The sequence below is a fragment of the Monodelphis domestica genome, chromosome 3 (genome assembly GCF_027887165.1).
Source record: "Monodelphis domestica isolate mMonDom1 chromosome 3, mMonDom1.pri, whole genome shotgun sequence".
NCBI lineage: Eukaryota > Metazoa > Chordata > Mammalia > Didelphimorphia > Didelphidae > Monodelphis > Monodelphis domestica.
Window position 1 is genome coordinate 115459924 of NC_077229.1, and position 14455 is coordinate 115474378.

The 14455-nt window shown below is 36.9% G+C and overlaps 1 protein-coding gene across 1 annotated transcript in view; it reads left to right on the forward strand.

The window, feature by feature from the left end:
* Window positions 1-14455, forward strand: part of COL22A1 (collagen type XXII alpha 1 chain) — a 564322-nt gene that overhangs the window by 416092 nt on the left and 133775 nt on the right. The window contains exon 33 of the mRNA XM_056823025.1: window positions 5999-6031. Coding sequence (XP_056679003.1) covers window positions 5999-6031 — 33 coding nt within the window. The remainder of the gene's footprint in view (window positions 1-5998; window positions 6032-14455) is intronic.

The following is a 14455-nucleotide window of genomic DNA, read 5'->3' on the forward strand; positions in this document are numbered from 1 at the left end:
GGATCAGATGAAATGCCAGAATAGTGTCTAACCAAATTCTTATCCTCTTCTCAGGCAGAGATCAGGTTCATATCCAGAGGTCCATTCCAACTATTCTAGCTCAGAATCTTGCTATGCAGCTCTTGGCAAAGGAGCCTACTCATTCTGCTCCAAACTCCCTGCTTGTGACATATTGCACTAATAACAAGAATTAGCTCTCCCACAAGACATCTGGAAGGATCACTTAGCAAATGTTAGTTAAGTTGTATTATTATAAATGGTCACATCACTAAGAAAGTGGCCTTTTGGGAATGTGTTAAAAGACTATAATTGTGCATTGTCAGGACAGAGAGCAAAAGAGAGGAAAGACTATTGGCAGCATTATTCAATGAAAAGGGTATAGTCACAGGACCTAGGTTCATATCCTGACTCTGCTTCTTACCACTTATGCCTCCTGCTTGAGGAAGTCATTTGATCTCACTGAAACTGAGTTTCCTGACCTCTAAAATTAAGGCATTGGGCCAAGTATCTTTTTAAATCACTTTGGGTTCTGAATCTTGCCACAAATGAAAGGAAGGAAAGAAGGAAGAAAGGAAGAAAGGAAGGAAGGAGAAAGGGAGGAAGAAAAGAGGGAGGAAAGAACAAAGAATCTACTCAATTTAAGGAGGGAGAGAGAGGGAAAGAGGAAGGAGTGAGGGGTGGAGAAGAGAACAAGAAAAAGAAAGAAAGAAAGAAAGAAAGAAAGAAAGAAAGAAAGAAAGAAAGAAAGAAAGAAAGAAAGAAAGAAAGAAAGAAAGAAAGAAAGAAAGAAAGAAAGAAAGAAAGAAAGAAAGAAAGAAAGAAAGAAAGAAAGAAAAAGAGAAAAAGAGAAAGAAAGAAAGAGAGAAAGAAAAAAAACAAGAAAAAACAAAAAAAAAAGAAAAGGGCTAAACTTTTGATTATATTGAAAGGTCAAATCTAGGAATAGCTCAATCTTTTACTTTGATTCCTAGTTCAAATATTTTTAGTTTGAGATATGGAACAAGTACTTTACTTTTCTGAATCTCACTTTCATCCTCTATAAAAAAATCCTCATTTGTGACTTGCTTCTCTCAGAGTTATTTCCAAGATCAGATGAGAAATTAAAAAGGTCCTTATAAACTCTATACAGTGCTCTCTAAATGTGAATTATTTTTCTTACACTGACACTTTCATGACAGTTATTTTATTGACATATTGACATGGAGTCATTCCTCCATCACCAAAGTTTACAATTCCTCTATGACTTCTCCTGTGAGAGTCTTGTCTATATCATTCAATAAATCTTAGATTGAAAATCAACCCAACTCACTGCTGGTCTATCTTGAAATTTTTCAATCTATTAGATATATCAATGTGGCACTAAGCTGCCCATTTGTTAACTCCTTCTTCTCTTTCCCCATTTTCATCATTATCTCAGTATTCATTAAAAGAAGAATATTATACAGAATTAAGGAAAATTTTTACTACTATGGTTTACTATAGTCATATGACATGTCAATGTTTTGTTTTGTTTTTCAACTCTATGGACTGCATTTTAGAAAGGAAACTGATAAACTGGAATATCTAGAAGAGGCAAGGAGGAGGCTGAGAAATCTTCAGTAATAATGATGCATAAGAATTAAAGGAAGAGATGTTCTTTAACTTAAGAGATAATGTACCAGGGACTTGATAGTAGTCTGCCAAGTATCTTAAGGGTTGTTATATAGAAAAAGAATTATACTGCTTGGTCTCATAGAACAGAACTAAGAGTAATAAAGCAGAGAGTTTTCAATATAATAAAAAGAAAAAAAGTTATCCAACAATAAAAACTATTCCTATAGTGGAATGACTAGTCTTGAAATATAATAATAGGTTCCTTACCATTGGCAGGCTTTGAACCAAGGACAGATTACATATCATTAATGCTGGAGAAGGGATTCTTGGTTAGATATAGATTGACCTAGATGGCCTCGGAAATCCTTTACAATTCTAATAATGATTTCTCCAATTTTTCTCTTTTTTTCTTTATCCTTACTTTTCTCATCCTTCTCTGCCCTTTCTTCTATATACTCTTTCCAGCTCCCTCTTCTTTTCCTCCCTTTTTCCTTCTCATCCTTTACTTTCTCCTCTTCTTCCCCACCTCAATTGTATTCTTCCAATTCCTTTCCTCTCCTTTCTCTTTTTTCCACCTTCTTCCTTGTGCTCTTCCTCCCTTGTCCTCTTCAGAATAGAATTGTATTTTGTTTTAGTTCATTCAATGTAAATGACTTGTCTAGCTAAAGACAATAAGCATCTCTACTTAAGCCACATCCCAGATGCCTAGAAGGAACAAGATCTCAGTATCTGCTTTCATTCCCCAAGTCTGTCCTCCTTGTCATTTTCACAAGTGTTGGTTTCAGTGGCACAATTACTTTTCAAAGAAGGGGCTATGAACTGATCATTGTGTGCTCATTTTTATGAAGTGTCTTATTTTAATTAAGGAACAATACAAATAAAAAAAAGTAATTCAGAAATATTGAAAAAAGCGCTTTCCTCACAACAATTCTGATTTAGAGAATGTTTCTTTTATTACCTGCTATTTAAAGTTGAGGACATATCTTGAGCTTTTAAATTACTTGACCAAAATCTTACATGGTAGTAAATTTCTCTGGCTGGATTTGAACCCAGGTCCTGAAATCTACTGTAACACCTAAATCTGGGTTCAAATCCTGCCTCGTACATTCACTTGCTTTGTGCCCCTATGATAAGTCACTTAAGCTGTCTGGATCAATTTCCTCATCGACAGAAAGGTGAAAATAATAGCAATTGCCCTCCAAGGTTGTTGTGAGGACCATGTGAGATAATATTTGTCAACCATTTTGCAAACTTTAAAGAGCTAATTATAAAGCACTTACCATGGTGCTTGACACATGATAAGTATTATATAAATGCTATTATTATTATCATTATTATTATTATTTTATTTGAGAGCACTTTCCACCACACCACTTTGAGACTTTGGAATCAGAGACATGAGATTAGTTTCTTTAGGTACTAGATACTCAGAACAGTTGTTCTGACACTTAACCCATCAGAAAAAGCTTTAGAAATAGTATTTGCGAGTGAGCTATTTTATGGTACAGTAAAAATATAATGAGAACTGGCATTTGAATAGCTTTTTGCAGTGTACCCAGCACTTTACGTCCATTATCTCATTTGATCCTCACAGCTCTTTGAGGTAGGTAATTCCTCATTCAACATTTCTTTATCCTTTGGTGTTTCTTCAGTGATGGATGTAGGAACTCTCCTTTGCACTCAGTGCTATACTTTTTTATCTGTGTGTGACTTTGCCTTTTAACCTCTTCATAGGAAGTGCTTCCAATATATCAAGAACTTTCCTTTACATGCTATGATGTCATATGGGTTCCCATGGAGTACCTGGCTTATTTATTAGTTATGTGTTGTTTTTGAAACAAAGCCAGGCCATCTGTGGTGGCATCCTTTATATATGAAATCTTTTTTTCATACATTTTTCCCTTTTGGAGACCAGTACTTTTAATTATCGATAATAAACTATATTTTCTATGGTATTCCATGTTTCACAACCATGTAGCACCACTGGATTAATATGTGTTAAAATAGATGCCCTTTTTATTCAGGGAGAAAATTCACATTACAAGATCATACATGTAGAGTTGGAAGGAGCCTCTGAGTCAATCTAATCCAAACCCTTTTCTTTATAAATGAGGAAACTTAGACCAAAGTAGGTTAATAAGTGACTTGTCCAAGATTAAAGATATGTATTAATCAGAGATTGATTTTCAACCCAGATTTCCTAACTTCAAAGCTAGCTTTGGGTCACTAAAATCACTGTGAAGTTTCTTAAAAGCAATCAGCTTGGTATTTCCCTCCTGTTCAATTTTGGCCTTATTTATTGTCAATTCACAGCCTGTCCAAAATATATGTAGTAACGGAAAAGTTCTATGAGCTGTACTTATGCATTCTTCAACCACTCGATTTTCTGTGTGGATAGGTTATAGGTCAAAGATCTTTTGAGATATTATGAAGCATTTAGAATGCTTCCCAGTGTTCCAGGGCTTGATATAATTAGCAAAATGATGAGATTAATACTATCGTCAAATATTGATATCTGGAGGACCTCACTTTCTATAAGAAATCTCTCTTCCTTTTGAACTGGACATCTTCATGGATAGTCATACCACCCTATTTTAGATTTTGTTTAATGCTGATAATTATAGGGTTGACTAAAAACGTTCTGTAATATCTTTCAAAAATCATGCTAAGTGCTTTATGGGAAGAGAATGTTTAAAGTAGCATTGTGTACTCTTGGATCACATATTTTTGTTGTGTTTTGCTTTTTGACAATGATCAAAATTAAGCCCACTGGAGTCATAGAACTTCTGAATTTTTTAGCCAATGGTGTGACTATAAAAGCATGGTTTACTATTGAGTACCATTCATAAAAATCAAATCATAATTTTTCATAAAACTAGATCAAAGATGCCCTGTCTACATGTATCAATTCATCTCATTTTATAATGGTGAAAAAAGCATATACATAGACTGGTAGTTTTTTACAGTTCCTAAATCACCTTTTTTTGGAGGGGGAGAAGAGCAATAGCTATAAAATCCACTTATTTTTTATGGAACATGAATGACTCTTCTTACAGATATCTTGATATTCAGTCACTTGATGACTTCTAATTTGTATGGATCACATCTGTGTAGCTGATGTAAATATTAATTGTGTAATTATTATTTTCCCCATTTGGTGAATGAGAAAAATGAATTACAAAGAGATTAAATACATTGGTGAAGTTTATCCATGGAGGGTAATAGTAGAGAAGAGGCACAGACCCAAGGTTGCTGATATTAAGTCTGCGGCATTTTATTGCTTCCTGCATCATCTTTGCCTCTCTTGGGGTTGTTCCAAAGGATCAAAGGAAGTCAGTTCAGTTCAACAAGCATTTCTTGAACGTCTGTATTCTTTTCACTTCCATGAATTAAATTAGAGTCAAAGATATTTTGATTCATTAGACCACAATTTGTTATGGACCAGATATTCAGACCCCATCCCGGGAGCTAGAGGAGCAACATAATTCAGAGAAGACAAAGGATATAATTGGAAGTGTTCTGAATGTGCCATCGGGAGATAACAGGTTGATTCTTGTCTCTAATACTTGTTATATATCTTTTTTTATTTATATCCATATTTATCTAAATATATATATATATATATATGTACATAGCTGCCTAAATACACACCTATCCATATCTACATATTTGTATCTACCCATTTCTACATATAGATATCTTCATATATCTATCCATCCAGCCATTTATCTATCTATAGATTCATATCTATATCATCTATATATCCCTACATAGGTATATCTAGAAACATGTCTATATCTATATCTATCTATATATCCATATGTAGGTATATATGTATATTCTGGAAATCTTCTATAGGGCTATATGTTTACAAATATATATGTTTGGGGGGCACAGCTGGGTGACGCAGTGGATTGAGAGACAGACTTAGAGGCAGGGGTCCTGGATTCGAATTTGGCCTTGGACATTTTCTAGCTGTGTGATCCTGAGAAAGTCACAAAACTTCCAATCTCTAGCCTTTAAGGCTCTTCTGCTTTGGAACCAAAACATAGTATTAATTCTAAGATGGAAGGTAAGGATTTTTAAAACAACAACCAAAAAAAAAAACCCAAAACAAAACAAAATACATGCAAATATATGTTTATTTGTATGTATGTATATATATATATATATACATACATACATACATATATCTTCCTTCCTAGAATTTCAGTTTCTGCTCCTAGAGGATTGTTATAATAATCAGAGAATCTAATATTAAAAATGAAATAAGTAAATTATTTTTGTTAATAAGTTCTTTCTCTCTCTCTCTCTCTCTCTCTCTCTCTCTCTCTCTCTCTCTCTCTCTCTCTCTCTCTCTCTCTCTCTCTCTCTCTCTCTCTCTCTTGTTTTATTTTGATTTCAGACATCTTTGTTCACTCCACATCCCCACATCCCGGTAAGTAAAATATGTTGATTTATAGTGATACTTTGACAATCCTGGAGTGGTACCTTTCTTTTCTCCTGGACTTTGGGGAGAGGCTTTAGATGTCATCTAGCTTCCTGAGTCATTTTCTGAGCTAACTTTAAGTGTTTGGGAGGTAGAGAGAGATGTGTGATTTGGTTATTTGTTGTCACCCTCACAGTGGTTGAAAATGAGGCTGTGGGACAAGGTACTTAGGGTGGCTATAGACAGATTAATAGACAGCATGCAGAACTGAGGAACATTTACTGAGTGACCTTTTGTCAGTGTAGTTGTGGCTAACTGAAATGACTTTGGAAAGGTAACAAAAAAATCTGGACATCAAGAAAGTCTAAAGGGAAATAAGGTTTCTTTAATAAAAGAAGAATATATCTTAGACCTTATTTTCATGTTGGAAGCAATGGGACCCAGAGAATGACTTTTCCAAGGTCTTGTGAGTAAAAGGAGCAAAACTGGAATTCATAGAAAATCAAAGTTGGAAAGGAAAACCGGGTATATCCACTTTAATCCATGTATGAATAAGAATCACCTCTAGCAAAACAAATCCTCTAAACTTTCCATGAAGTCTTCTAGTGTAAAGAACTCTTCTTACCTCCACCTCTTAGAATCTCTGGTTTCCTTTAGGACTCAAATCCAATAACACCTTTTTGTGTTTTTGTCAACTACCAATGAAGGCTGGGCACCATTTCTGAAACACACAACCTGATTCTACTTAAAGTGAGAACAGTGATCTCTTCTTATCTAAATGTAAAATAAACAGCAATCTTCTACTAAAAACTTCTTCTAATAAGTCTTTGCTAAACTGATTGTCTTATATCCTATCATGCCATATGTGAGATTTAAAATGGTTGAGGTCTTAAACTGTAGTGATTAAAATAGTGGAAGAAATAAATTGTGATAGATATAAGAGAGGGTGAGTAAATTTGACCGCAGAAAATATGTTTCACTATAGTATCTTGGTTTTTAAATCAAATATAAGGTGGTCACCAGGGAAATATTCCCAATTATTCAAATACCCAAGTCAGCTGGGTTTTATAGAGATTTTTAATTAATAATATAATGAGGAATTAGAGAAAGAGAGAAAGAGTAGGAAAGGAATAATTATGAAGGGCCTCAAGCCAATATGGCCTAGACCTGAGTCTTAAGAGAGAGAAATCAGTCAGTTTTTTAACACTCACCACAAGGTCTGACTAAACAAGGATTCTAGTGACACCAGGCGAGCTCCATCTCAACTGACTTCACCAGAGATCCTTCCAGCCAGAGACTGTTCCAAAGGGCCTTTCTCCATAGCCTCTCTCAAGAGATTCTTCCCAAGCGATCCTCATCAGAGATCCTCCAAAAGGATTTCTCCAAAAGGATATCTCCTCAAGAGATTCTGCTTTTTCTTATATAGGGATTTTTCTCCCATGTCACCTCCCCTAAGTCCCTACATCTACCAATCACTGTAGACACTTTCCAAAGGACTGCCCATCTAAATTCCTGCTAAGTCGACCAATCTCCTCAGTAAGTCTGAACCAGTGAAAACACAGCTGAGTCAACTAATCTCATTAAGACAAAACTTGCCCGACCCTTTTAGGTACCTAGCATCCCATTGTATCAATTCTAAAAACAGGCCTGGCTCAAAGAACTCCTTGCCCCCACCATAAGCATGGATCCAAGTACTTTCTTTGTTTAGCAAAGAGTTTTTTCCCCTAAAGCAGTCTTAAGTACGGTTGGAGTAGAGGTCCTCCCATTTCTGATCGTGGCGAGTTCTCACATCAAAATGTGGAATGTTTCTCAGTAGGGAATTTGTTCCAATTAAGAATTCCCCAATGGGGAAATTTTTAACATTCACAAGTCTGAGAGATTTCAAGATTTACACATAAGACCAGTTCCCATTCATCTTTGCCTCTCCCAAGGAGACAGAGCAAATGCCTAGCAAATGTTTAATTAAAAGGAACTTCTTGACTGGGTCAGACATTCAGTATAATTGCCACAAAATATGTATCCTCTGTTTATAAGGAGTTTTTGCACAACATTGTGATGGACCTCTGTAATGTCAACATCCAAAATTTAGAGATGGCCATCAATTTTCTTCTTTCTAGATAGGAGATTCCTATCCAAGGAAGTGTTTCTTTTTGGGGGGTGGATTGTGAACCTTGAAAGAAGTGATGACTTCAATTTGGAATTTGTGATAAAGAAGAAAAGGAAAGATGGTTGTAGTCTGATATAGATCCTAGCTTTAGAAGAACATTTTTCAAAGGGTTCGGAGAAAAGATAGGTAGGAAAGATCCTAAATACTACAATTCTACAATGTAAGTCAATTAAGAAAGAAAAGGAATATGTTCAGAATGAAATTCTCAAAACAACACAAGTTTGTTTGTCTACAAAAACTGAAATGACTGCATAGAAACTCGTCAACAAACCTATATTGTTAGAAAGAAATAATCAGGAGATGGAAACAAGGGAAGATACCTGAGGATGGGCACAGTCATCTGAGATCTGTGTCAGAAATGCTATGGTTCAGAATGAACTGAATCTGACAGGAAAAAGCTAAGAATAAAGCAGATTTTTTTATGACACAGGAGTATTCCATTATAATAATATGCCATGACTTGATAAACCATTTCCCAATTGATGGGTATCCCTTCAACTTCCAGCTCTTTGCCACAGCAAAAAAAAAAAAAAAGCTGCTTCAAAGAAGAAAAATCATTTCTTGGGCATTTACTATGTGCCAGGTATGGTGCTAAATGTTGAGGTTGCAAATGAAAAAGCAAGTCTGTCCCTGCCCCTCATGGAACTTCCATTCTAATGCCCATATATGTAGCCTTGTCTGCTGGTATTTAAAAATCTTCATGTATTTGGGTCTACAATGATTATCATTAGAAATAAACAAGAGAAATGCTCCTTGAGGTAATGGATGTCATTGTGCCTCCCCCTTCTCAGATTGACCTTAGCATAGGGGTCAGGTCCATTAAGTGAGGGACTCTCACATCTAGCAATTGGTTTGATTGCCTTGATACCTGGTCTAAGTGGCAAGGGCTTTTCTCTGGGCTTGCTCTGCCTGTCCATTAAAATCTCTTTGCAATGAAGAAAGAAAAAGGAGTGCCTATAAAAAAGATTCATTGCAGAATAACAAACTGTACTCCCTGGGGCAGCCTCAGTTGCAAAAGCAACATGTGTTTGTATTTATGGTTTTCTAAAGTGTTATTCTGTTTGACTTCATTAATGCACTTCTTCCCTGTGCATTTTCTGAGTCCCTGTAGGTCAAGAGGAGGTGGGAAATGCTGAAGGATTTAGAAGAGTTTTAAAGTCTCCAGTACAATTAGGAAAAATCACAATCATAGGTGTAGACCATCTCTCTGGTCCAGGCTTCAGTCTTTGCAAATCACTGCATTGCTGAAGTGGTTACACATTCCACAAGATGGCATTAGCAGTTGCTGGTTTGCCTGAGCTCTTGGTCCTTCAACATAAAGATACTGGAAGTATGACAGGATAGAATGGACTGCTCCAGAACAGAATTTAACCTTGATTAGTAACTCACATTTATTAGATATTTTTGTACCTCTCTGGGTCTCAGTGTTCTCATCTTCTGTACAATGACAGACTAATGACCTGTAAGGTCCCTCCAGGCAGCTCTAGAAATCTGTGGCTCTATGGAGCATTTAAATATTGTCCAAATGCTTTTCTTTCAGCAGCCCTGAGGAAGGAGATATGCCAGAGCCACTATCACCCTTTACAGAGGAGGAAACTGAGACTCAGAGAAACGAAGTGAAATACCACTAGCTACCCACTAGTAATAATAATTCTCTCTTCTGTTGTTCTTTAAAGTATTTAAAATATTCTCTCCCACAAAAACCCTGTTAGGTAGACAATTCAAGGACAAGCATCATTATTCCTATTTTAGAGGTGACAAGATAGAGACATTGAGAGGTTATTTGCCTGTAGTCACAAAATAACCCCAGAATTTGAGTTAGAAAGAACCTTAGCATCCATATAGTCCAACAGGTACTTGACAGTAAGATCCGTAATCAGTGGCAGAATAGCCCCTCCTTCAACACTCCCCACCAAGGACAGGAGGAAACCCACCACCCCTGGAGGTAGGTCATTCCACCTTTGAGCAATGCTAATTATTAGGAATTTTTCCTCCTGAAAAGAAACTTTAATTTGTTGCTGCAATGTCTATCTTTTGCTACTGATTCTTTTTTTCTAGAACCAAAACACCCCTCTTTATCATCATAGCTCTTCAAATTCTTGAATATCATCTTCTCTTTTCTAAATTCCTTTAAATGATCCTCCACCTACAATGTGTTTTTCAGTGCCCTCACCATTCTGGTCAACTTCTCCAAAGACTCATTCTTTGGCCATGGGGAAGCAAAAGTAACCCACTCCCACTTTCCAGACTGAACCCTCTTCTGAGTCTCAGCCTACTTTCTTGTGGCACTATAGTTAAGTGCTTATGTTTCATTTCACCCCTAGACCTGTGTTCTCACTCTGCCATGAAATTGCAAAAACGTGATTCCCCAGAACTAGGTGAAATACTTCAGACATCCCAGGACTAGGACTCAGATCCACTGAGACCATCATCTGCCTCCTTTTGGGCTCTCCTTCTTTGATCACAGTCTAAGGTCACTTTCACTCTTTTGGCTGCCCATTTGCACTATTGACTAATACTGACCTAAAGTTGGGACTCATTTGAGGAGTATGAGATAAATCATTCATGTTGGTGAGAGAGTCTTCAGGAAGAGAAGAGAGAGCCAGGAATTTATGGATTGGCTTTTTAACCAGGATAGAGAAGTCTTGTTCATCTCCAAATCCTTACACCACATACACTTTGCACTTAGTAAGCTCTCAGAAGATGCTGTCTTGAATTGTTTTGCTCTGTATGGATGTTGATGGTTAATATCATCATCATCATCATGGTGAGCATTTTTAGTACCCACTATGTGCCAGGAACTGTGGTAAGTACTTTGCAAATATTATCCCATTTGACCTTCACAATAACCCTGGGAGGCAAATGCCATTTTGAAGATGAGGAAACTGAGGCAAACAGTGATTAAATGATAAACCCAAGGTCACACATGGCTGTCTGCCACCAGATTTAAAGTCGGGTCTTCCTGACTCAAAGTCCAACATCTTATCCAGCAGTCTGTTATGCTACCCATGAGAAGAGTATACTGCAGAGCTTGCTAAGAAGTTGGTCAATAGAACTTGTCTCCAGCACCCATTTAATTTTATATTCTTCCTAAGGCCACCAAGTTAGGAGCATAGACAACTGTAATTAATGGAAGGAAGGATGAGATTCAGCCTTTCTCTTTGGTTCTTTCTGCTGAGCAACAAAGGGCGAGTCACTTAAAATCTCTGTGATTCAGTTTTCTCATCTGTGAAATATTACTTGTACTACCTACAATATACTCAACATTTTTTGAGAGGAAAATATTTTTTGAAACTTAAAGAGCTAAATAAATGTCATTTATCATCCACACACCCACACACCAATTTCAGAGTTTGGAAAGAATATAGTATTGCATCTAATTCAAACCATACCTGAAAATGCTTATCTTCTACAACACATTTGATAAATGGTCATTTAGTTTTTGCTTAAAGATCCTAAAGAAGAGGGAACCCATTACCTCCCAAGAAAATCTATTCCATTTGTGAACTGCACTCATCGTTTTCCTGACTACAAGCCTAAATTTGCCTTCTTGCAACTTCTACCTATTTTTACAACTTTATTCCATAGTTCAGATAAAATAAATCTGATTATGATTCATTTTCAATATCTCCATGTCCAATGGTTTCTTTTGCTTCCCAAATGTCTTCAAGTTTTCAAAAACAATAATAACCAAAAAATCTCATTTGAGCCTACCATTCCCTCCCTCATGTTATTGATCTAGATCTCTCTGCCCTTTCCAAGTTAATTTCTAGACATGAAACTAGTTGCTGCAGTGGATAAAGTGCCAAACTTGTCCTGAAGACCACCAACATTCAAATACTCCTCCTAGTACTATTATTGATCAATAAGCAATCAGTAAACATTCATTAAGCACCTACTATGTGCCAGGCAATGAGCTAAGTGCTGATATAAACAAAGTATATGTGTATATATACATATATATATGTGTGTGTGTGTATGTAAACAAAACACATATAAACACATAAAGAAAAAATATATATGTATAAACAAAGAGACCAAAGATAGTCCCTTCCTTCAAGGAATTAATAATCTTATGGATTATCACCATTGCTACTATTACTACTACAACTATTACTACTACTAGTTGGGGAATGGATTGGAACAGAGTTAACATAAAGAAGCCAAGCCCCTGGAGAGGAAAGGAGTAAGGACTGCCTGGAGGTCTCTCTGGGAACCATGCTCATAGGTGTCAGAAATCCTTCCGGGTGGGATCTGTTTCCTTTTTCCTTGGGGATTCTATTTCCAGAGGGCTGCATACAGTGATGTGCTCCATGTAGGGCAGGTTGGATTTCCAACTTGGATTTCCTGCAGAGTAACTCCCCAGATGGGCTCTACAAGGATCCAAGCTTCTCTCACCTTTTTCCTGACTGTGTCAGAGTTTCTTGCGTGGAGGATGGAGTCTGGCTCACAGGGAATGAGTTCTGATTCAGGAGAAGCCAAGAGCACAGAGCCGCAAGTGTGAAGGAAAAGGCAACCAGTGGGATAAGTAGAGGGAAGAAGGGCTTCTGAGCAGAGCATGGACAGGGGAAGTCTGGCTGCTGGCAGCAGATTGGAGTTTGAGGCTGGCCTGCTCCCCTTGGGACACAGGGCTCTGGTGTGGCTTCAGGTATGATGGCCTGACCACTGGAGCCCCAACCAGCACAGACGCCCAGGGAGGAGGAGGCGCAGAACAAAACTGAGGGGTTACCCTGCCATATAGGCATATATCTCTTCAATGCCAAAGGAAGAACATAGGTGAGAAGGAAGCGGGATGGGAAATTGTCTTTGATAAATCCAAGTCCTTTGGCTCAGATGAATGTCATCCTCCATTCCTGGAAGAGCTGGCAGATGGGATGGAGGAACCATGTGCTGTAATATTAGAAAGATAATGAAAATGCCCTGATATCCAAAAGGAAAGGGAATAGTCTTTAAATCATTGGCCAGGGAATCTGACCGCAATTCTGAGGGAAATTCTAGGGTGAATCAATAAGGAGAAAGTTTCCTGGCATATAGAAAAGGAAGCTATGATTACAAAGGACCTCCCTGTGGCAGCTAGAGGGCACCATGGATAGAGGACTAGACCTGGATAAAGGAAGATCTGAGTTCCAATATGACCTGGGATATGTATCAGTTGTGTGTCCCTGGGCTAGTTGCCTAATTCTGTTTGCCTCTATTTCCTCATCTGTAAAATGATCTGGAAAGGAAATGGCAAATCACTCTAGTACCTTTGCCAAGAAAACCCCCAATGGAGCTGCAAAGATTTGATATGGATGAAAATGACTGAACAAAAACAACAGGGCCAGCCTAATCTCATTTACATTTTTGAATGGATAATTAAATTATGAAATGAATGAAAACCTGTGGATATATTTCACCCAGATTTTAACATGCTTTTTTATTAAATAGCTTATGCTATTCCTGGGGAAGAGAGGGAGAAATGGATAAAGATAATCATACAATCATACAATTCAGAACTTCTGGGATAGCCAGGATACAATAATGATTGCGAATGGGTTGATGTCTTTATGACAAACCATCCCCAATGGAGCTCCAGGGCTTGTCCCTGTTTTCTTAATGATTTGGATAAAACAAGAAATGTGATGATCATCAAATTTACAGATGGTACAAAGTTAGCAGGAATAGCTAACATATTATATATGCTATCTATTATTATATGAGATGTGTTATATCAGAGCACCAAAGGATCATGTCAGGCTAGCTAACTTTACTGAATCTAAGAAAATGAAATTCATTAAGACCAAGCAAGTGATAGAGAATATTACAAAATGTAAAATCAATAATTTTGATTACATTAAATTAAAATGGGTTTGTACAAACAAAACCAATGCAACCAAAATTAGAAAGGGAGCTTCAAATTGGGGAAAAATCATTATAAAAAAACCTGACATAGGTCTAATTTCTCAAATTTATAAGGAACTAAATGTATTGTACAAAAAAGCAAGCCATTCCACAATTGATAAATGGTCAAGGGACATTAATAGGCAGTTTTCAGATAAAGAAATCAAAACTATCAATTAGCATATAAAAAAGCATTCTAAATCTCTCATGATTAGAGAATGCAAATCAAAACTCTCAGGTATCACCTCACATCTAGCAGATTGGCTAACATGACAGCAAGGAAAATAATGAATGTTGGAGGGGATGTGGCAAAATTAGGACATTAATGCATTGCTGGAGGAGTTGTGAATTGATCCAACCATTCTGGAAGGCCATTTGGAACTATG